This window comes from Colletotrichum tamarilloi (assembly GCF_030869305.1).
Source record: "Colletotrichum tamarilloi strain Tom-12 chromosome Unknown Scaffold_57.1, whole genome shotgun sequence".
Lineage (NCBI taxonomy): Eukaryota > Fungi > Ascomycota > Sordariomycetes > Glomerellales > Glomerellaceae > Colletotrichum > Colletotrichum tamarilloi.
In genome coordinates this window covers 105537-127698 of record NW_026849439.1, presented here as the reverse complement: position 1 = coordinate 127698, position 22162 = coordinate 105537, and the positions used below count along the sequence as shown (strand labels likewise).

General features: G+C 51.4%; 7 protein-coding genes across 7 annotated transcripts; 5 read left to right on the top strand and 2 right to left on the bottom strand.

The window, feature by feature from the left end:
• Positions 1-749: 749 nt before the first annotated feature.
• CTAM01_11091 (C2H2 type zinc finger domain-containing protein) lies at positions 750-1740 on the top strand (the record flags this gene model as incomplete). Its single annotated transcript, XM_060527103.1, has 2 exons — positions 750-833; positions 919-1740. The coding sequence occupies 2 exons, from the start codon at positions 750-752 to the stop codon at positions 1738-1740; spliced, it is 906 nt and encodes a 301-aa protein (XP_060378273.1).
• A 1338-nt stretch (positions 1741-3078) lies between these two features.
• On the bottom strand, positions 3079-3339 carry CTAM01_11090 (uncharacterized protein; the record flags this gene model as incomplete). The annotated part of the gene is made up of 1 exon (XM_060527102.1): positions 3079-3339. One exon carries the CDS (start codon positions 3337-3339, stop codon positions 3079-3081), a length of 261 nt encoding a protein of 86 aa, XP_060378272.1.
• A 3450-nt stretch (positions 3340-6789) lies between these two features.
• Positions 6790-8991, top strand: CTAM01_11089 (uncharacterized protein; the record flags this gene model as incomplete). Its single annotated transcript, XM_060527101.1, has 1 exon — positions 6790-8991. The coding sequence occupies one exon, from the start codon at positions 6790-6792 to the stop codon at positions 8989-8991; it is 2202 nt and encodes a 733-aa protein (XP_060378271.1).
• A 1535-nt stretch (positions 8992-10526) lies between these two features.
• On the top strand, positions 10527-15217 carry CTAM01_11088 (uncharacterized protein; the record flags this gene model as incomplete). Its single annotated transcript, XM_060527100.1, has 2 exons — positions 10527-10786; positions 10843-15217. The coding sequence occupies 2 exons, from the start codon at positions 10527-10529 to the stop codon at positions 15215-15217; spliced, it is 4635 nt and encodes a 1544-aa protein (XP_060378270.1).
• Positions 15218-15866: 649 nt separating this feature from the next.
• On the bottom strand, positions 15867-16169 carry CTAM01_11087 (uncharacterized protein; the record flags this gene model as incomplete). The annotated part of the gene is made up of 1 exon (XM_060527099.1): positions 15867-16169. One exon carries the CDS (start codon positions 16167-16169, stop codon positions 15867-15869), a length of 303 nt encoding a protein of 100 aa, XP_060378269.1.
• A 387-nt stretch (positions 16170-16556) lies between these two features.
• Positions 16557-18692, top strand: CTAM01_11086 (uncharacterized protein; the record flags this gene model as incomplete). Its single annotated transcript, XM_060527098.1, has 2 exons — positions 16557-17246; positions 17349-18692. 2 exons carry the CDS (start codon positions 16557-16559, stop codon positions 18690-18692), a joined length of 2034 nt encoding a protein of 677 aa, XP_060378268.1.
• A 908-nt stretch (positions 18693-19600) lies between these two features.
• On the top strand, positions 19601-21551 carry CTAM01_11085 (uncharacterized protein; the record flags this gene model as incomplete). The annotated part of the gene is made up of 8 exons (XM_060527097.1): positions 19601-19765; positions 19825-19950; positions 20035-20313; positions 20394-20584; positions 20659-20717; positions 20777-20855; positions 20926-21035; positions 21130-21551. 8 exons carry the CDS (start codon positions 19601-19603, stop codon positions 21549-21551), a joined length of 1431 nt encoding a protein of 476 aa, XP_060378267.1.
• Between the last annotated feature and the right edge of the window lie 611 nt (positions 21552-22162).

Below are 22162 nucleotides of genomic sequence, written 5' to 3'. Positions count from 1 at the left end.
TCATCAATGTTCATTATCTGCGGACTTCAGCCCGTGTCTCCCACGATGAGAGATATACGGGATTCCCACTAACAGCCTCAATGTGACAAGGCAGAAAGTAACCTGGATCTGGGCAGTCAGTCTAATACCCTAGAATTACCATACGTTTGCAAAGCTCATGGCTGAGGATTTTGTAACGTGGTATTTTGACGCTAGGCACCGCGGTAGATGGATTGAGAGCTTAGGTTATTTAATTAAATCAGGCAGCAAATTGACTCAATATCATGGTTTGACGCCAGCAAAGCTTATTCTCGCCGATCATCTTCCATCGTTGTTGAACCATAGGGGCGGGTTTCCATAACCCCGATTACGGCTCGTAGATACGGATACTTCAAGTCCTTGATAATTAGATTGAACCAAGCCAACCAATTGTTTACTCGATCTCGGAGCCCCTTGACGGAGGCCGCTCATCCTATCAATTGCCAGTCTTAAGTTACAGCTGTATTTCGTCTACGGCACGCGACTCATCTGACGGGAATGCCGCGAAACCTGGCCCTCGTGATTCTTCCTCCATGCTCATCAACAAAAGGCCCTGCTTGCAATGACTCGCAAACCAAGGAACTAAGAGAGATCTTCAACCAAAATGCCGTTAAACATTTATCTGGTCGAGTGCCTCCAAGTAAACCAGCCTCTTCTTACTACGCCGTGCTGTAGAAGCAACTTTTCACGTTGATACGGATCTTCCACGGGACAAAATCTTCTATTTCACCATGTTCGACGCGTCATTTCTAAACGAATACCACTACTTTGCTGCTACATTCTCTTTCAATGATGGAGAGTTTCCGGATACAATTGTACGTACTGCTGATCTTACTCGTAACGGCGAGACTTACTCGAGTACAGAGAGATGATGCATCTGACCGACACTTCGATTTTCAGACTACCATGGCGTCTGGCCTGGACACACTGCCTGAGCCGCAAAGCTTGGTCAACGTAGAAACATCTGGTCTGATGAACGTAATGCATACGGCCACGCACCACAGTCTTACTATCAGCAACCTCGCCACCACTTACGATACAGTTGGAGGGACTCACGACATCACTCATCAACTTCCTACCACGCCAGGGGGTGACTTAGACCCAGGGCTAGATTTCTCTTTCGATACATCACCCACAACGTACACCGCGGGTTGGAACGAGAGCATGACTGCTCTGTCTGACGACCGGTTTCACGCTGCTACTAGCGATATTCAACCCAGTCCGAGCGAGACGAACAGCTCCGAACCAACGGACGTCGACGACAGCTGGGTCCCTCAGGACGTTTACCAGATAGGCTTTCAAGATGAAAATGGTGACTGGCGGTGCAGCTACGCTGCATGCCGATCCCTCGCTGTGTTTGAGCGTGCCTGTGACCTTCGGAAGCACCATTCAACACACGCCAAGACTTTCTTCTGTCCGCGCCCCGAATGTGCGTCATCCGGTATTGGATTCGCATACCCCAAGGACTATAGGCGTCATCTTCGTTCTCACAAACCAAGCATTCCATGCCCCTACGCATTATGTGGCAGGCTGTTCAGCCGGTTGGATAACATGGTGAGTTCTCCGCGCCCTTTCAAGCATCCACCCGGAGACATTGTCCTATTCAGCTCCAGTGGCCTCTTCTATGAACTCTTCACTAATGACGATATCAATGCAGAGGAGCCACTTCAGCAAGATGCATTTGCGGAAGAGGAACACTCTATTTGCTCGACCGTGCCGTAACCGGGGCAAGAGTCATGCACACCTGCAGTCCTCTGAGAGTTACCCGCAGTCAAGCCAGGCTTCCCAACCAAACCAAACGGCCGCAGGTGACCCTCTATCTCAAGGTCTTGAGCTCGCAAGTCCATGCCCGGGTGGTACTATGTAGAAGTGAATACATATAATCATGTGTCATCATAATTCGAACCAGAGAAGACCTTAAACAACATGAAGCTAGGATACGATGTCTCCAGACGCCTGAGCCAAGATCCTTTACTATGGCGATAATCAAGTAGGGATGTTGCAGCCTGGCCTGCAGAAGTATGCCCGCTGGCCTTTCTCTTGAGAGCGGCCTTGAAGTCTAAGCAAGAGAGAACCGGTAGCAATGAATCAACGAAGAGAAGCTGCAATACAATCAGTGCCCAAAACGCTGCTCTAGTTCAATGATAGCTCCAAGCACTAAGCGCAAACACATTTGACTGAGACAAGCAGGGAAATTCTCGCAATTGTGAAGTTCGCAATCAGACGGTATCCCGCAAAGTGTCCCGATTTTGAGTGTTGAGTGGATCTTGTGAGGTGGGATGGCAAACCGTGAAAGATGCATACGAGGAGCCAGGACAAGATGATGATCCGGCCTTCCAAGCCGCCCATCAATCACGTTACTAGGATGACATCCGTTAAGCCTGAGAAAGAGTATGCATTACCTTACATGTTGAGCCAAGAAAAAAGATGTTTGCACATAATACTGAGCATAAGGTAGGTCGGCGGATTTAATTCGGCAGTGTTGCTTTCGGACTGTATAGGAGTGTCCCGACATAGACTCAAGTCTCATGTGCGTTTGTTTGGGGTAAGGTAATGGTGAATTTGATTCAAATAAGCTAAAGTTAAGCTTAAATCGGATTCAATACTTTATGTCATAATTAAGTTCAAAGAAGTCTACTATGACGGGAATTTTGAGTTTCAGGGCCGGGAAGTCCTTTAGCGTCTAAGGATGTGCAACTCACTTCTAGATAGTTAACTGCCGATGCATATGTTACTAGTAGCGTCGGCAAGATCGGACAAGAAAGCAGAGGACAGTACTTGACTCTACAGCGTCGATTATTCCTTCAGGAATCTTCATTCTATGGCAATCAACAATGAAGGCGAGTAGGAACCGTTGTGCTATGTGCACTCGTTCCGTCAACTTGATGGCCAGCAAAGCGATCTTGACATGAGTTGATGACAACAATAAGCCAACACACTGTGGATTGATGGGATTGCATACAACGAAACAATGCTTTACTAGAATTGATGTCTTTATTATATAATACGCAAGAACCTTCTCCATGAGAATCATCGAGATTAATGCCGACGCCTCTCCACTTAACAGTAGCCTGCTTGACGCAAAGAGTACCCATCGGGGATAACTTGAATGTTGCCGAAGCTAAGGCCGCAGTTGCTATTAGCGTTGACAGTGTAGCCTGCGCGTCTGGTGGAGTCGTAGATGTTGGCGTAGTAGTTCATTTGCACGCAACCAGTGCCAACAACTGCCTGGTTAATGTTAAGGAGCTCGACCTGGCAACCGGCAGCAGCAGCGAGGCTGACATAGCCTGCAACAAGGCAGATGGCGGCAGTGAACTTCATTGCGGGCTAGTTGTTTCTGGTATCATACGATCAGCTTCATGGACCCGGCAAATTTGATGCACCATCGGCGCTGCTCACCTTTGGTTTGAAAAATTGTCCCTAGCGGAGTGGCATGGAAAGCTGCTTGGGCGATGGACATTTCTAATGTTGATACTGGAGCCTGCGTCTTCTTGTAGTTTTCCCGTGGGGGTAAATACCTGAATATTGATCAAACATACTCATGTCGCTAGACTGTCGTCAAGGAGTTGAGGCCAAGGACATGAAGGCTCGCTGATGGGCCCAACAAGGAGCCTAGATTAATGATGGCTTCTTAGGCCATTCTCACCCAACCAAAATCACTTTTGCATATTGCAACAGAAGACCTAGTCGAGCGCACGAATCATTCAATTTTGCGGCTATAATATCACCCGAGAAGGGGGCGGGGGGGAGGCGGTCAACTCGGATACAAGAGGACCCCGCGAGCTCCGGAAGTATTACACTATTATCCCAATCTCTTCCTCTGCCACGTACGCAACCGCACGAACAGAGATCGTGACGGCGATATCGGCTATGACGGCAAACTCCCACCGAAAGATCGCAGTCATACACCCTTGACTGATGCATGGGACTTGTCAATGGGCGTGGACATCAGTTGAGCATACAACGTTGAAGTCATTTATCGGAGGTGTGTGAAAGGTTAATCTACTATATGTAAGTCTCATGGGTCCTCAATGTAGACCACATGCTCGGCTACAGGGAATTGCCTCTTACCTTGTACGAGGACCTCGTTTGGAGGTGAACTAGGGTTGAAAAGTGGAATTGAAACTTTAGATACAAATGCATTACAATCCTAGTGGAAAGCATTGCCGAAATTGGGTAGAAAAGTACGCCATGAAAATTGTAACAATTTTGTCGATTACTGCTCCAGTACAGTCATTGTCCGCTTGTACTGCAAACTCATTGACTTTATGTGCTATCGCTGACTATGACCCCCCCATGCCCGTACGGATGGGCTGCTCAGCTAACTCATTCTCCTGGAGGTACAGTGGGGTGCCACCGTACCCCGTACGATAGGTAGACCATGACACAGGCCCCTGAAATTGAAGCCCTGACTCCTGCTGGAGGCTGAGCCCTTGTTAGGCGGCCCGGTAACGAGTCAGGGCTAATTTTGAGTGATGCGGACCAGCCCAGAGTCAAAATGCTTGTAAGTACGCGGTAATCAGCCCAAGAAAGCCAAGGTTAGGGCTCTCAGTGTGGAAAGCCTTAGGCTAGGGCTGAGCGCTTCAGGACGAAAGATTGCGATTGGTGGTCTGATCCAACTTGAAAGATGTGTTGCTGGAAGATCGTCTGAATACTCTTCAATTTCTACAGATAGCAATGAGGCGCAACTGACTCCATTTTCAGCAGGAGGCTCAGAACGCCGAAGACCAATCCGTCTGGTGCATATCTGCTCAGCGCGGGCATGTTCCGAAGTTCCATCGCAAGTTATCATATACAGTAGCTGGATCTGGGTCTGTTCCACAACATACAGGAGTTGGCAATTAAACTTACTTTCAGGTAATACGATACATTCTATCCGTACGGAGTGCTCCGTACTTATGGAGCCGTTCAGTGTCACAACCTGCCGGCAACCGGGCTTCCGGCTTTACGGTTGCGAAAAACGCATGCTGCACTGGCATGACACGAAGCTCCATCCAGGCCGCTACTTCCGCTTGGCTTAAGAACCCTCGGAACTGCCCCGCCGGCACTGGCCTCCCCCTTTTAGCCTCATTCTGAAGGCGAGAATGAAGCTGTCGAGGACGGTGCACTGTATCACTCATTACTGTCTCCAACTTGTTGTAGTTGTTGAAATCTCATCTTCGGTCCGCATTTGGCGGCGGGCTGGCTACTAGCCTAGCTACAGTGGGGTGTCAAAGGTTCGTGTGCAGCGCACAGTATCCCGCAAAAGTACTACTTTTCAACAGCGTATAAAAAGTTAAATATAATAGGAAAAAGAGATTAAAAATTACTATATAACTAATTAGCTATTATACTAGTATATACCTAAGTTGCACTATGTTTTTCTTAATTATTAAAGCGTTAAATAAGTCTTTTAAAAAATAGGTTTTAAGAGATTTTTATTATAGTGGATTATAGGGCCTTTTAAGTGCGAATAGCACTGTACTTCCTAGTAAATTTCTTTTATTTTATATTTTATTTTTATATTATAGTATAAAGTACTAATATAACGTATTTTAAAATATATAAAAAAATAGTTTTATATACTTTATATACTAAAGTATTCTACTAAAATTTTAAATTATATTATTTATACTTAAGTTAGAAAAATATTTATAGTAATAAAGAGACGTAGTTAGTGGGCTATAGGTGACGCACTGGGAGGGTGTACACGAACTTTTGACACCCTACTGTATAGGGTTCTGTGGGTAGAATAACAAGCCCGCTCCTGTGAATGCTTGTCTTAGATCGGCACTATGGAGACTGGTGAAATGGAAATTGATAACTTGACCATGCGCGTATTGAGAATACGCTTCTCGTTCTCGTGCTCTCTTTGCCAAGCTTTCCTGCGTCGTCCGAGGTGACATGGCTTGCGTTGGTGTAAGTCATCCCCCGCGTGAGGCATCATGGTTTGAGAACGCAGATCCGATCATGTCTCGGTAGCTTGTCGCTTGGAGGGCTTAATAACAAATTCGGAAAAAGAGGGAGCCCGCACCTCAGGCAGTTTCGACTGTCTGGGAAAAGGATCAAAGAGACACGAAGGCGTCGATAACTTTTTCTATTTTGAAAACGAATGTAAACGGGCGTCAAATTCGGCGCCATTGCATGTGACCAACCACCCAACAGGCAGACAAATACGTGGTCTGGGCAGTCTCAACTTACACGAAGACAGGTCTTCTGGAGTAGAAGAATGAGTTTCCAGTAGTTGTTCGTCAATGATAAACAACAGTTGAGGCCATAGGTCTTAGTAGAGATTCGCAGTGTCTTTAGAGGCCGCCAATGCATACATCTCGCTGGAGACTTTGATCCGGTGACTGAAGCCTGCCTTGTGCCAACTGTTGTGGCTGCATCAGTGCATAGTGCTTACTGCAGCAGTCGCTACCGAACGATGCATGGTGCGCTAGAATGCTCCAGCCCAACGTTGTGCAGTTGACTGATTTCTTAGTTAACAAAACAAGACTTTGGGGGAAGCCATCCATTGGCCAAACCATCTCGAATTGAGGTGGTGATATGCAGGCTGCGAAGGATCGCTGCTAGCTGCATGAGAGGGCATGCAAAGTGTATCTACCCCCTCTTCACTGAAGGGCAGCCTGCCTCGTTGTCGTGATTGATCACAGCATGCCGCATACAATACCCTGTGCTGCTTGAGGCCAGCCAAGCGATCAACTATTTCTCCTTGCTGCCGCCTAAGCTCTCGGGTCTTTTCTTGATCACGCAATTCCACCGGCCAGACCTTGTCCGAATTCTTTCAAGATGGAGAGTCCAGTTGATAAACCAAGATACCAGTATCGAGACCTTGACTGGACCGCAAAGGAGATCCGCGTAGTCGAGCTTCTGCCCGGTACTTTCCAAGAGAGAATCCGCATCAAGTTTCATCATGTCGCTCTAGCACCGCGGCGGCCTTCCGCAATCAGATTGCCCCCAAGTCGCGATGAGATCCAAAAGACCCTTCCATCAGACTGGATCGTCCGGGTCTGTCTCGATGGTCGCTTCATCTTCGAGCGTATCAAGGATTACAAACCAGAAGAGCCCTATGAGACATCCTGGCTGCACCCCGTGACGGGCGTCGACCCAAACGTGAGCTTCGACGACAACAAGCTCGAGTATGAAGGTCTATCGTACGTCTGGGCCCCTGAAGGCAGCGAAGAAGATGCTCTCGTCCTAGAACCAACAGCCCCGTCCACGGGCGCGGCCTCGTCGAGCCTCAGCATCAGGCCGAACCTCGCCGCGGCCCTTCGTCACCTGCGATACCGCGATATTCCAAGACGCATGTGGATCGACGCGCTGTGCATCAATCAGACCGATCTCGAGGAGCGAAATAGGCAGGTCCACATCATGTGCGACATCTACCGCCGTGCAAGTCACGTCGTCGTCTGGCTGGGGCCGGAGAGGGAGGACAGCAAGATCGCCATGGCTGCTCTGCGGCATCTCGGCGAGCAGGCCGTCTACACCGAGCGCGGGGCGTGGAGGACGAATCCGCCCGGTTGCAGTAACCCGGAGCTGGCTCGCGCTTCGGTGCCGCTTCCATACGACGAGCAGACCTGGCGGTCTATCACGAACCTGTTGCAGCGTTCCTGGTTCGAGCGTCTTTGGGTATGGCAAGAGGTTCGTCTAGCTGATGAGCGCTCTTTCATGCTATGCGGCCCCGACAGCATCTCGCTCTCTCTGTTCCGTCGCGCAATCTTTTGTGCCAGCGACAAGAAGTTCCTTCCGAGCAACGAGGTGCGCGGGCTGATTCTTGACGCTGTCGAGGTGATGCTGCCATTCTCCAACCAGCCGTTCTTTCGAGAGCTGCAGACTCTGAACTGGAAGGGGTGCGCGAACCCCCGAGATAAGATCTACGGAGCATTGGGGGCTGCTCCGGCGGCGATCAGGGAGCGTATCACCCCGGACTATTCCCTGCCAGTTGAGAAGGTGTATGGCCAGTTCTGTAAGGCATATCTCGAGTGTCTGGAGAGGCTGGACTTCCTTGACCGTTGCAACATCGACGCTCGCGAAATTGACGGGCCTACCTGGATTCCAGATTGGTCCGTCCCCGTCGATAGAGCAGTACGGCTTCCGTATGCCGATATCTTTTACGCAGCCGGAGCTTCAGCGGCAGAAGTCAGCTTCAAGTCTGAAAATGGTGTAAATGACGACAAAGCCATGGATGCCGCAGGAGTCCACTGCGGTACCGTATCGTTCGTAGGTCAAAAGTCACCCCCTGACTCCGACGGTCTTCTCGCCGCCGTGAAAACTTGGGAAGCAGAAGCACTCTCAACAGAGCGATACGCACCGACAAACGAGAGGGCCATAGATGCCTTCGTAACTCTTCTTGGTTTGGGATATATGATTGAGAGGTGGCCGCAGTGCAACAGTCTTCTCACGGTACCCGAGGCGGCAGACCTGTACGGCAAGGAGTTCATCAATGCCGAAGGCGATGCAGTCTCCCATGAGTCGCTCAACTTCATCCGCGTGCGGCACCGGTACTTCATCAAAACGGACACGGGATACATGGGTACATCTCATGCACGGCCAGAGATTGGAGACAAGCTTGTAGTCCTGCTGGGTTGTCCATCGCCGTTGCTTATACGACCGGATCCGGCGTCAAGTTCAGAGGACCAACGGTACAGGGTCGTAGGAGCGACGTACACTCATGGCCTAATGGATACAGAGGCACTGCTCGGTCCCTTACCAGAGGGTTGGAGGGTACGTATGGCCAGGGAGTCAGGGTTCTTTGACTCTATGCATTTCTTCTCAACAACCGCGGACAAGACGACAAAGGAGGATCCGCGACTCGGCGAAGACCCGGCAGACTGGGAGAGGCTTGAGGCTGTGAGGACGGGCAATGACCCGTGGAACTTTGCTCGATATCGCAGTCGGAAGACGAGGGAAGTGATCAACTCGGACCCAAGATTGACGGTGGACGCCCTGAAGTCACGGGGTGTTCGTGTGGAGCGTTATAGCTTGGTGTAAGCCTGACCACAGATTATACGCAGACTGATGTCCAATCCTGGACTCCGTATTCTCACCCTTGGTTTCATTCTCGGGGACATGATTGTGTTGTAAAGCAATTATTGGAATTTCAATCACTTCACGATACCATGTTGTATTTGATAGGCATTATTATTACCAAGATGCTTCTACCGTTATGAGAGCAGCATGCCGCTATAAGCAGTGCAAGTCGATAACGCAACATAGGTGAGGTTCTAATCATTCCACACACTGCGAGTCTCAAACCGCTCGCGTTGTTTTTCGCACATTGGCAGGTGGTACTTTCCTCAAATCGTTAGGGCGAGTGCATGATTGCCTGTCTGGACAGCCTGCGTCTCACTCTATCTAGCCACAGTGAATCATCTCATGGTCGTCACCCATGTCTACACAATATGCCACAAACAAAGCCTATATACCCTCACAATCCCATTCCTGTCACCAGCAACAGCAGGCGCCCCTCTAGATCGGGGGTTCAGGACAAAATGGCTGGGTGGTGAAATGGTTCAACAATCGATTACCCCTTCAGCCTATTCGACTGGCTACGAGTTCGAGTCCGCATACGATTCCAGCATGAGCACTACGATAACCGCCAAGAGATGTAGCCACACCAGTGGTGAACTCTTTTTAATAAAGTCAACAACCAGCTGCTCCTGCGAAGTCCCACTGTCTCTCTCTTGATACTTATGTCCTTAAGATATTGATTTCTATAGGTCCCATATAGTATACCTCTCAACAGACTGGAGAAAGCTTAAGAGAACCTTGGTTTACTTATTTCAGTCTCTTCATCAGAACTCTCAGTACCAGCGGTGCATGGTAGTGACACGGCTCGTTAGTGGAATCAAGTAGACCCAGAGACCGGATGGACCCCGAAGATGAACGGCGGACATAGCTCAGTTGGGAGAGCGTCAGACTGAAGCGGGTCACTCGAAAGAGGGCTTGGAAAACTTCATTCTATCAATCTGAAGGTCGTGTGTTCAATCCACACTGGCCGCATCTTCGCTTTTTGCTGTTCTTACCAACAGACTTTGGTCAGGGAAGATTTTCGGCCAAGTGGGGTTACCTATCTGCATGCACGGATGGTGGTGGTGGTGATCATTTGGGCTGAATCAAGCAAGGTGAGTGAGTGAATGAGGTCGGGAGCCTGGAGAGGTGAGAGTGCTGCTGACTAAGGCATCCCGTAGCTTGGGCTCCACACACCCCTGGAGGAGCCGCCGCAACGGCCCGGCCCCACCTTCCAGAATTTTGCGTCAGTCGCGGTCTGGAGCTCTCTTTCCCCATGCGCGTCAACTCAACCTAGAAAGCCCTTTCAATCCTGGGCGGTTGCCTTCTTTACAGAGCTCTCTGATTGAGGTCCCTTTCTCACCGTCCGACCCTTCTTCTTTCCAGCATCACCCTTTAGTAAGATTTCTACATTCATTTTCTTTATCGACTCCCATCACATTACAACGCAGTCGGCGAGCTCTACCCTCCATGGAATAGATCAGACGTAGCGCAGGATATCAATCGACTTGGCGAAGATGGAGAAGGACTTGCGTCTGCGCCTTGTGGTTCGGCGCCATGCCGTGCCCGATGTCAAGCTTCTCTGGAACGTCACCGCCAACGATGACCTCACCATCTCGAAGCTCCTCGCCCTGGTCAACGATGTTGTTCCCCTCGAGAGCGGCGAATGGGGCCTGGAGGACTACGCCGTTGAGCTTAAGGATGCCTCCGGCGACGGCTTCGAATGCGTCCACTATCACCTTGTCTCCAAGGTACTTAAGGACGATGATCAAGTCATGTAGGTTCACGAATTTATCGACTCTCAAGTGCCTTTCGATAGCTAACACTTACTAGTATTCGCCCCCTCCTGACCGGCGACCTGAAAAGACGGCGACTCAGCGGGCGACACCAGATTTCCGCCGACGGAAAGCACCTTGTCGACGGCCTCGCCTTCGGGCGCCCCTGGCTCAGAGCCCCCCGAGACCGCCCTCCTGTCAGTCTTCCTCCGAGAAAGAAGGCTCGAATCACATACATCAGCGAAGATGAAGACTCCCCTTCTGAGGCCGAGGCAGAGCGGCCGATGCTGGAGTACGAATCCACAAGAGCACAGGAGGATCCCTCGAGCGTCCAGCTCCGCACGCGGTTCTACGATGCAGATGTAGGCAGCGACTCTGAAACAGATGAGGACGATTTTGAGCCTGCCGCCGCCGACGATGACGATGAGGGCCTGGACTCGGATAATGATGATATTCAGGATGAGCTTCGTATGCTTCGAGAAGACAATGCCGCCGTTCGAGAAGGCGACATTCTCGAAGAGCTGCGAAACATTAGAGACAGGAGAGCATCCAGTGGAACCGCTAGCAGCAGGCACTCGTTGGAGACGTCTGATGACTCTCCAGTACCGTCAGCGAGCAATGCGCTAGTCAGATCTGGAGGAAGGTCAAATAGGTTCCAGCTAAACTTAGACACGCTCGACAAGATTGCTGCACTGAGAGCCGCGTTCCCTAGCGCTCAGGTCTCGACGATCGAAAGGGCGCTTTTGAGATACGGCGCGAACTTCGCTAGAGTATATCGCAAACTGAACAAGACATTCGAATCCCGTCTCAACCTCCAGCAGACTTTGGATCATCAGGCGAGGAGTCTGTCCAGCAGTCCAATCCGACACGCGAACTCGAACACGGGGCGTGAGCTCGTTCTCCGGGAATCGAGCCCACTTGCTCGATCCTCTCACGCCACATCCCATGACCAGGATGAAGAGGAGGAAGAGGATGAGGATAGCGATGAAGCTTCAGGGTCCCTAAATCATAATGCATACGCCGATCGTGCTTCGATTGGCAGTGACGAAATCTCAACTTCGGACTCCGAATCAGGTTCCGACGGCGCAACATCTGAGTCGGATGAGGAGATGGGCAACGCTTCCGAAAATGATATAGTTGCCTCTTCTTCCGATGACGATTCCGACAGCGAATCAAGTCAAGCGGGAGGCGGGGGGGCTATTGCGGATGAAGACAATTCAGACTCGGCCGACGAAGAAGCCTCGAGCTCAGACGACGAATCGAGCTCCGACAATTCATCCAGCGATGAGTCAAGTGTGACATCTGCAAAAGACCGGTTGTCCGCAAAACAGGCCGCGATCGTTGAGGTCTCATCCGATTCGTCGTCAGATTCATCTTCAGACGACAGCAGCAGCGAAGATTCTAGCTCGGATTCCGAACCTGAGGAGCTTCCCAGCAAGACCCTCTCTACCCAACGGATTCGTTTTGAATCCAACGAAACCCTGGAGCTGCAACAAGCAGCACCAGTCGCCGCAGCCCAGACAAAGCAAGATCAGCCCAATGTGCCTCCTGGTCAGGGATTGAGCAAGACGCAAAAAAGAAATGCGAGGCGCAAACTTGCCAAGAAAATGGCCGGCCAGAAGAGGTCTCCGTCGGCTCAGAATAGCGAAGAGTTCTCCCCAGCGGAGATGTCTGAGATGCAGGCAGTATTCTTAGCAAGAAAGCAAGCCTTACTGAACGCTATTGCATCCGACGGCCCGGCTGAGACTAGCCAAGAGAAGTCCCTGCAGATACCCGACTCTGCACCTCAAGATATTGAAACATCAACTGCTGATGCCGACATGATGGAGGCTTCACAGAGCCCTGTCGCGCAAGAAGCTGCCTCTCAGCGGCGCATGAAGCCCAATGTTGGAGCTGCCCGCCGCATGCTCATGGGATCTTTGGGGCTCAAGAACCCGAAGAACAAGGCTGACGAAGACAAGATTCGTCAAGATTTGATGAAGGGTGTCCGGCCTCACACCAACGCTCGTCTGTCAGAAGGGGCTTCTCAGCCTAGCGAATCCACACGGACCCAAGAATCGGTACAGGAAGATCCCGAAGCATGGCGCGAGAAAATCGCTTACCGAGCCGTAGAATGCTGCCACGACGGGGTCGAGCTTTCCGAACCGCCCTTCCCTTTTGTCCAGCGTTGGGACCCCCAACAACAGGTGGAAGAATGGTTCGGTTCGAAGAATAAGCGCGGGGGCAAGCGTAAGCGCGTACAGCGCGATCAAGCTCAATATCAAGAAAATGCCGACTCTCAATCGTCGAAGAAGCGTCGCGTAACCGATGACATTTTTGGTGTGACCTTCTCCGACGCGGTTGAGTCTGCTCAAGAGGGAGACACGACACTCAACTATGACGATCCGTCTGACGATCCACCAGCAACCAAGAAATCAGCTGAAGAAAGCCAGGCGACGGATATTGACGATCTCCCTTCACTTCCATCCGATCTGTCCACTCTTCCGAACCTTCGCCCAGGAGAAGCCAAACTAGGCATGGTTGTCACTTGGAAGCAACTGGTCTTGTCATCACAAACCAACTGGCAACCCCAAGTGGTGAGCTTGACCGGCGTTCTCGTTAGGATCTATGATGAGGACGCATCCGATCTTGAATTCATATTGGCTCATCGTGATCGAGGCGTCGATCGGACCGAAAAGACCTACGATGAAGAGACTGGGGAGAGAGTTTACGATCGCTTTGAAGCCCCCGATGATGACGAGGATGATGAGGATGCAGAAAACGAACTCGAAGAAGGACATCGACGCGTGAATTATCTAGAACTGATCGAGCCCAAGATTGTACAGTTTCCTCTGGAAGATGACACAAAACAGGGCGGAAACGAAAAATCCGGTGCCTCGGAGGGCGAAAGTGGCCCTACAGACAGCGTCATTCACGAAACCATATACGACGGCCAAAGCCAGCCGTCTCAGGTTAATGGAGAAATTTCCGGTCAGTCCGAGGTGGGTGAAGTTGGAAGTCAGTCAAAAGTCGATGCAAAGGGAAGTCGAGCCAGGGCTAATACGGACGAACAACAGCCTCAAGTCGTCGTGGGTAGTGACCCCCGTCTTGATGCATCCGCGGACGGCGATGAGTCTATCCAACTCGATACACACTTGAATGGTAATGACGACAGTATGAACGAAGGCGATGTGCCCACCCCCCGAGCCAAAGGCCAATCGAAAGACAATAATACAGTGCCGACAACAGACGACGACTCTCAGAACTCCAATGCCAATGCCCTCTCCATCTCAACGGATCGTCGTCATGAGATCAGCATCATGATCGAAGAAGCAGGCCTTCGCAAAGATGTGTCACCGTCAGTCATTCGTCACAAAACAAGCAGCCCATCCCGCCAGTTGCTCGACCAGCTGCAAGCTGCCAATACACCCCGAGTCATTTCAAAGTCCCCGCTGTCCCAAGACAGCGTTGCGAAGAACGTTGCGCCAGCGCCGGACAATAGTGGAGATGCGGCTACTAAACTTGCCGCTGAAGAGGTCATTCCGCCGCCGTCATCTATGAGTAGTATTCGCAGTGGTCGGCAACTCGACCCGGATGACTTTACCTTTAATATGGGAGGCGACGACACCCAGCTGATGAGTGACGCTGGTCATGGGTCCCCTTCTGTGGACGCATCGACTCCGAGAGACCAGGTCCGCACGCCAACCAGAGGTAATGACACACCTGAGCCGAACTCGGGCGAGAAGTCTTCTCTTCCGTCACTGGAGAGCCTGTTCAAAACGGCCTCGCAGCGAAATTCGCAGAAGAACACACAGAGCCCATTCAAGTCCCAGGCATTGTCGGTGACAGAGTCACGGAAGTCCATTGTTTCTCGCGATGAAGAATACGAAGCCGCCATGCGCCAAATCGACGAGGCTAATGAAGACGGTGAAAATGAGGTAGAAGAATATGAGTCGCCCAATGAACTTGGGACAGCATGGAAGAAGCTGTTCCCCAAATCGAGCCAGCCAGAGGGAGTGACTCTCTCTGAGTCACTAGACTTGCCAGATCTCAAGCCGACTAAGTCAGTGCCCTCATCACTCGTCGAGGTGGAGGACATCAAGCCCCGTCGACTACGTGAGCGGGTCCGCACAGCCTCTCCATTTGTGGTTCCTCCTGGATCGCAGGTAGTTACATTATCCTCGAGCCCGCCTAGCTCGCCGCTGGAGGAAAATTACGCGGAAGACGATGTTGACGAGGACTATGAGGAAAACAACAGCAGTAGTCTTCCGCATGGATCCGGCTGGGTGCAGAAAAGCAAGCCCCCCAAAAACAACCCGCGGACGAAGAGTGTGCCGGCAGCGAGAGGCACGGCCAAGACGGCGACTGCGGGTAGATCCGTTCCGTCGAGCTCGATGCCCGCGAGATCCGCCGCAAAGGGGAAGGGGCCACGCAAGTCATCGGCAAGGTTCTAGGAAATGTTGTCTGGTAGGAAGCGTTAGGCAGATAGTGTGGCGGGGCGTCTGCATGTGTATGTAATAGGAGGTCGAGAAGTTCTCTCGACATGTTTACTAGCTTTCTCTTTGCTTTGAGAAATAAGGATACCCGTACCCGGCAGGGTACTCTGCATTAATGGAACATGTTGTGCAAAAGTCAACGTCCTCTATCCATTCACGCCGTTCTTGCATGGGCTGCGGTGCAATCGTGCAAGTGACCCGTTTGATCGAAACAGGTTTTGTGGAATTCCGGACTAGTAGGGTGTAGATCTACGGGTGTGCTTGCCGCTGTAACATCGCGTCGGACGCTGTCGCCTGCATTGTTGCGTGTAAATCACTCAATGTGGGCGTCTTGTCAGCTGTATGCGACGAGTCCCGCTGTATGGGCTGCGGATCGGGTCCGAAATGGACGGACCACGGAGTTTGAAGGTAGCCGATGGCCGAGTCTGGGGAAATAAGTCCGTTGGTGGTCGGTGGTTGGGGCCGGTTGTTTCGCCGACTGGCGTTGAGCTGATGAACCTGTGCGTGCCACCCGTGAAGTGAAGGATCCCTGAGCTTCGTGGTTCGTCTTGACTTTTTGCTTTTTGACGACGACGAATAAGCTTATTCTTGGCATTCTCATAAACTTTCACGTTTGCGAACCTTGCACTCCGTCAATCAGCCAACGACAGGGGTCTATATCCCAACTAGATTGGACCATTTTCCTTGCCAATTTCGAAAAAGATAAACGATGATAACTGGCAGGGAAGTAGGGGGTGAGGAACAGGCTCTCTACCGGTGTTCCAGATGTCGACGCCGCTATCATCGTACGGAGCATCTTGCGCGCCATGTTAGATCTGTGCATACTAAGCAGAGGCCGTATACGTGTAGGGTCTGCGGGAAGGGGTTTGGCAGATTGGATGTTTTGAGGAGGCATGAGACAAACACCCATGATGGCGGTGATAGTCGGTCTGAGTCTAATATGGCGGTGATTGTCGTGGAAGGAGAGAGGAACGGGGCTGATGTGTTGTCGAAGGAGGTTGATGGGGCCGAGAGGGTCAGATCGGCGTGTAAGGCGTGCAAAGCTGCCAAGGTAAAGTGTTCTGAGAGAAAGCCTTGTGCGAGGTGTATTGGACGGGGAGGTTTATGTGAGGTTGAGGGGGAGAACTGCGTTGGTGGCCCCGGTTCTGGTTCTGGTTTTGATTTTTTGGACGAGGTCCAGGCTGGATCGGAGAGTTACACGCAAACGCGGCTGGATGGTCAAGGAATCCTCGGCGAGACAGCGCCGGCGATGATGACGATGGATGACTTTCCCTTTGGCGCGGAGTGGAACATCGCGATGTCGGATTTGTCGTACCTGCAGACTCGGTTCGATGCGGCTGGGCTGGAGGGGCTGGATGCCATCGCATCTGATAGTTCGAGACAGACACAGGAGAAGGAACAGGAGCAAGAGCAGAACGGCGGTACCGGTATGTCAATGTCTCCACCCATGACGCCGGAAAGCCATAGGACTGGATCATGGGAGCCGTCGAGTGATGAGAACAGCGAAATGGAAAGACCGCACCTCGCGGCGGACGAGGAGAGTTTGAAAGCAGGGGGAACATCCTGGACATCGGAGAGGCCTTGCTTCGGTAGCTTCAGTGTTGGAAATGGCAGCGATGTTGTCGGTTTATTCATCTCGCCAGTGGCGCGGAACGCTATTGTCGGCATGATCCTCGACAACACATCCCGTGCCAACGCTGGACCTGTTCTGGCTGCTTTCCCGTCGGTGGAGGCGCTCGATGCGATTTTGGAGGTGTATGCTCGCGACTGCTGGGGGAGAGCATCATCAGTACATTGTTCCTCGGCGGCGACAGCAAAATACGGGATCATCGACGTGGTACACTTCCCTACACTACGTCTTGATCAGCAGAGACCGGAATTGTTGGGTGCGTTGATTGCCTTTGGCGCCATCAGGACTGGTTCGGTTGTGGCAAGGAGTTTCGGTTACGCAATGCAGGATGTCGTGAGGGTTTCTTCTTTTCGGTGTGTAAGTGTCTTCCTCAGCCTTCTCCTGTGTCTCTTTTCATCTTAGAGGAGGGATAAAAATATGCTCTTCCTGTCGTTGTTCACTCACTAATGAGATTGATAGTGGGAGAAAAACAACGCGAACCTCTGCGACATCAGTCTATCCCAGGCCTTCTTCCTGCAGCAGCACGTCGCCTTCTTCAGTGGTGATCAGCGTAAGGTTGCATTCGCGGAAGCCTGTTCTGGATGTATGCAGGTGATGATGAAGAACGGAGGGCATATTCAAGGGGCTATGGAGACTGATCAGGCCCTCTTTCAACTCCAGAATCTTTGTGATCTGGATGAAGGGGCTCTTGAGGACGTCTGGCGGAGGTGGTCTGTCCGTGAAGGAAGAAGGAGGTTGGTGTATGCTACGTACATCATGGATAGCCATGTCGGGATAGTGCATGGGATTAGAGGGATGACGAGATACGGAGACATGAGGCTTTCGCTCCCTGCGCCGGAAGGGTTGTGGAGGGCTGAATCGGCGGCGAAGTGGAGGGAGGAGATGGTACGGTTGATGCCGGGGGCAACGAGACCTCCTTCCTCTTCTTCTGTCTCCTCCTCGCCATCGCCGTCACTGTCTTTGAAGGACTTGATGGGTGATCCGACGCTGGTCGCTAGATCCCATAACCACAGTAAGGTGGACAAGACTTTCGCCACTCTAGGCTTCTATGCTGGCCTCTGGGTGCTTGTCGAAGAATGTCGCCAGCTGAAGGCTATCAGCGGCCACGGAAAATGGAGCGACATGATTTTATCCTCGCGGCGGATGGAGCTGGGTTCGATTCTCAAACTGTTTCATTCTTCTTTACGAGCGACGGGGTGGGCGGTGTTTCCTGGTGCGGAGATGATGTATGAAGTTCTTCATATGTATATCTCGACGTCGCTCGACGGGGATGAGTTTCGTGGTACTACTTTATCACCCCCACTGTCGCAACGCGTTCACGACGAGGGATCGATGAATGGAGTTGAGGAAAGCCCGGAAGACCGGAGCGCGGTTTGGAGAGCGGGTAAGGTTCTTCGTATGGCGAGGCAGCTTGAGCCTGGAACGTTGAGTGGGGTCTATTGCGTTGCTCTTCGGGATGCTACTGTTCTCCTTTGGCGAGCGGGGAGGAATATTTCTTTGCGGGAGAAAGCAGCGATAGAGCAGTATCGTCCGGTGCCGAGATGTGGTATTGGCGCGGCTGCTGTGTTGGTGCTGGACGGAGAGGAGGATGTGCCAGAGTATCAGGTATTGGACAGGAACGTTCGCCTTGTGCTGCGTGGTACCGGAACGGAAGAGGATAATGTGGCGCTCGAGGACATGGCGGGTGTGATGAGGCTATCACGGAGGATTATTGAGGGAAATTGGAAAGGCTTGAGAGTGCCGGGCGGTGTTGAGGAGGTTTGTTACTTGTTGGATGGTCTTGGGAAGGTGTCCGGTCCATGAGATGTCGCCGGGGGAGAAAGAACGCAAAGTGAAAGTGCAACTTGCATTTGTTGATGAGGTGTGGCGTCATTCAGCAGGAAGTCCGTATCAACACCTCCTTCTCGTCTCTTAGCTGAAGGCGGCAGTTGGCAACTCAGCAGACTACCGTGGGTGGGACACCGATCGGCTTCACTCCACCAGCCGATTCTGAGTCCAAGATTTTGCCTTGTTATCAACAGCTCTCTGGGCACTGTTTGACTATTTATGTAAGAACTACGTGTACATTCCCACCTATGCCTCTTCCTCCTAGACCGCTTCTCCTTGGAATGCTTCTGTTCCTTGTGTCGCGTTCTGGAACAAGTTGATGCATACTTTTACTGATCAGCGTCATGAACGGTCCATCCGAGAAGCATATCATAGAAGCCAAAATGGGAGACATTGTTATTGTGGTTGACTGCATTCCCCCTCACAATCGAGTTGAATGAGAGACACGCGATACAACCTTGGGGCTGCTCATCAATCCACTCGTTAAGCAGCGGCTTAAACGAAACACGCAGCACCTTCATCCCTCTGTCGCTACTTCTCCTCCACTTCACCGAATTTCATACATATCGGATCAGTTATGCAAAGTGACGCTAACGGCATCTGCGGAAGGTGGTGCAGCTGAGCCGAACCAGCTAACTAGCCTCCGTGCTAAGATCGCCGGCTCGGCTCTCCACCTCCGGATGACCCCTCCTAGTTGAAGGTAAGCAACATTCTTACGTCAACGTGTCAACGTTATAATCCTTCGAGAATTTCTTAGTGATTATAACTCCTTAATAAACTCCAGGTCAAGCTTTCTATGAACTACCCCATCTCCCAAGGAAATCCTCGTGTGTGGGTTCTTGAGTTACTCATACCCGCCAAAAGTACACGTACCTTTCACCAGCATGACGTCTTATTGCAATACGCGAGATGAACGATGGAGGCTTCCGCCTCGAAAGGCCCTCCACCCGACAGAAAAGAGCGAGAGGCTTCAGATTGGCATTATTGGAGCGGGAATTGGAGGGTTGATGGCCGCCATCACCCTACTGGAGAGTGGCCACGATGTCGAGGTAAGCCTTTGAGGCTAAGCCTTACCTCCTTCATTAAGAAATCACTAAAACCTTGGAAGATATATGAAAGGTCTCAGTTCAAGAGCGAAGTAGGGGCAGCAATCTCGACACCTCCCAACTCCACGAGAGTGCTCGACTACTACGGGTTCGACTTCGAGCGGGCCAGGGCCACCACCGCGGAGAAGGTATGTTCTATCACTACGCCTCAAGTCCACTTATACAATGAAGAGAGCCTTCAATTATTTTTATTCTAATTCGCATGGAAAAAGTACATCTACTACGACGACCCCAACAACATTGACAAAACGCGAATGATAACATGCACGGATTACACACCCAGATACGGCGCCCCCTGGCTGTTCTTTCATCGCGTTGATCTCCACAACGAGCTCAAGCTTTTAGCCACGGAGCCGACACCGAAGAGGAAGAGCGTTGCTCGCTTGCACCTTGGCGTCAAGGTGTCTGATATCGACACCGACGGCACCATTCACTTTGAAGATGGCATGAGTGTGCAAAAAGACATACTCATCGCGGCCGACGGCATACGAGTAAGTCTCACTCATCTGACTCTGAAGCGGATGAAAGCCAGAAATGCAGAGCCTTTTGTAACGACTAATTTTGGTCCCAGTCTTCCTTCATCTCAAAGGTCGTGGACAACGCCCCGCAAGCGCAGCACTACATGTCGATGCTCCGATTGATGGCTCCAGTAGAGGACCTCCGTGACGACCCGGATGTCGTAGCTCTTTTTAAAGATGGCTTAACTTCGATTCGCATCAGCTATGGGACCATGCGAAGTGCCATTATCTACGGATGTCGAGGGTAGGCGTCACCCTAGTCAACTCCGCCGCTTGCCCCCTGTATTTCCTAGGAGCTGACAGGTTCACGCACTACAGAGGCTCGCTTCAAAACATCGGCTTGCTGTACCATCCTGACCTTGCCATTGATTCAGAAGGTGAGCGACTCAGGCCAAACTTCCATGAGAGAGCTCTCTGCTCACCTCTCATTATCAAGGCAACGACATTTCGGCGAGAGAAGACTTTGTCTACAAAGTCGTCGAAGAGTATCCGAAGCCTGTACAATCCGTCTGCATGTAAGTTTCGAGCTTCCGAGAAATTCCAGCAACAGAAACAGGTCTCATTAACCAATCTCGTGATTCATAGCAATGCAAGAGGCGTCGGACAATGGAAGGTCTTCACCCGAAAGCCGCTCGACAGGCTCGTCCGGGGCCGAGTGGTCCTCATAGGAGACGCCGCACATCCCATGCCCCCAGGTAAGCAGAATCCTACTATATCATCACAGAATCCAGCAATGCCAGTATCAAGCCAGGGTCTCGATGATGGCTGACAATCCCCTTGTTCATACAGTGCGCGCTCAGGGCGCAGCCATGGCGATCGAAGACGCCGGAGCGCTAGGCGTGCTTCTCTCAAACGTGACATCGAAAGACGACATCTCAACCCGACTGGACATGTTCAACCAGCTGCGGGTAAAGCGCGTCGCCGCAACGCAGACCGCGTCTTCGATGCATCAGTGGGACCCAACTCGTGTTTCCGAGGAGCAGAGACAGCACTTTGACGGCAACGTCCCACGTAAGGATATTCCCCCCTGGATCTATGTCGTTCGAGTACCTGTACTAATCACCGATTCTTCTTCTCGGGACATCCAGAGACTATTGAGGACATTGAAATATTCAGTTACGAGAACAGTGTCATTCGCGATGCATTTGACCTCTTGGAAAGGGCTTGATGTAGAATTGGTTGCATCCGCGGGTTCAGGCAGGATGAGATAGTGAGGCTAAGAAGGATTTGCATCTCGTAGTCGGTAGACGATTTCATCCTATGTTTATTTCAAGGCATCAAACGATTCACGTGAGCACCCTACCTTCCCAACTGACTAAACGAGAAGGGTATATTACCCCCCTCAACGCCATTTCTGTTACCAGCCAGCAGGCGACCCCTTGGGGGTCAGGTCAAAACTGGCTGGATGGTGGAGTGGTTGAAGTCCACGAACAGCCTAATCGGTGAAGGCTCAGAGGTCCCGAGTTCGAGTCGATAAGAATCCCAGCATGTGCGCCAGTGACGTAGCCCCCGTTCGCCACCGGGGGGGGGGGGGGGTGAACTCTTTTGTCTCTTTAGATCTTCTACCTTAATTAATTATTGTGAATAATTTGGAGTCTGAAGCCACCAGCGCATCCAGCAGAAATGGGTCTTTAATTTCGGGGTTGTGAAATCATCCAAGGAGAGAACGGATGGGCCAGGAATTGAGGGCTGCCTGCCTTACAACGTGGGCTTTTAGATCCAGCAGGCGACGAAGTCGCGCCACCTTTCGCATTGTGTTTCGCATTGTGTTTGAAGTGGAACTTATGCTAAGAAATTACAATACGAATCTTCTGTGAGCTCT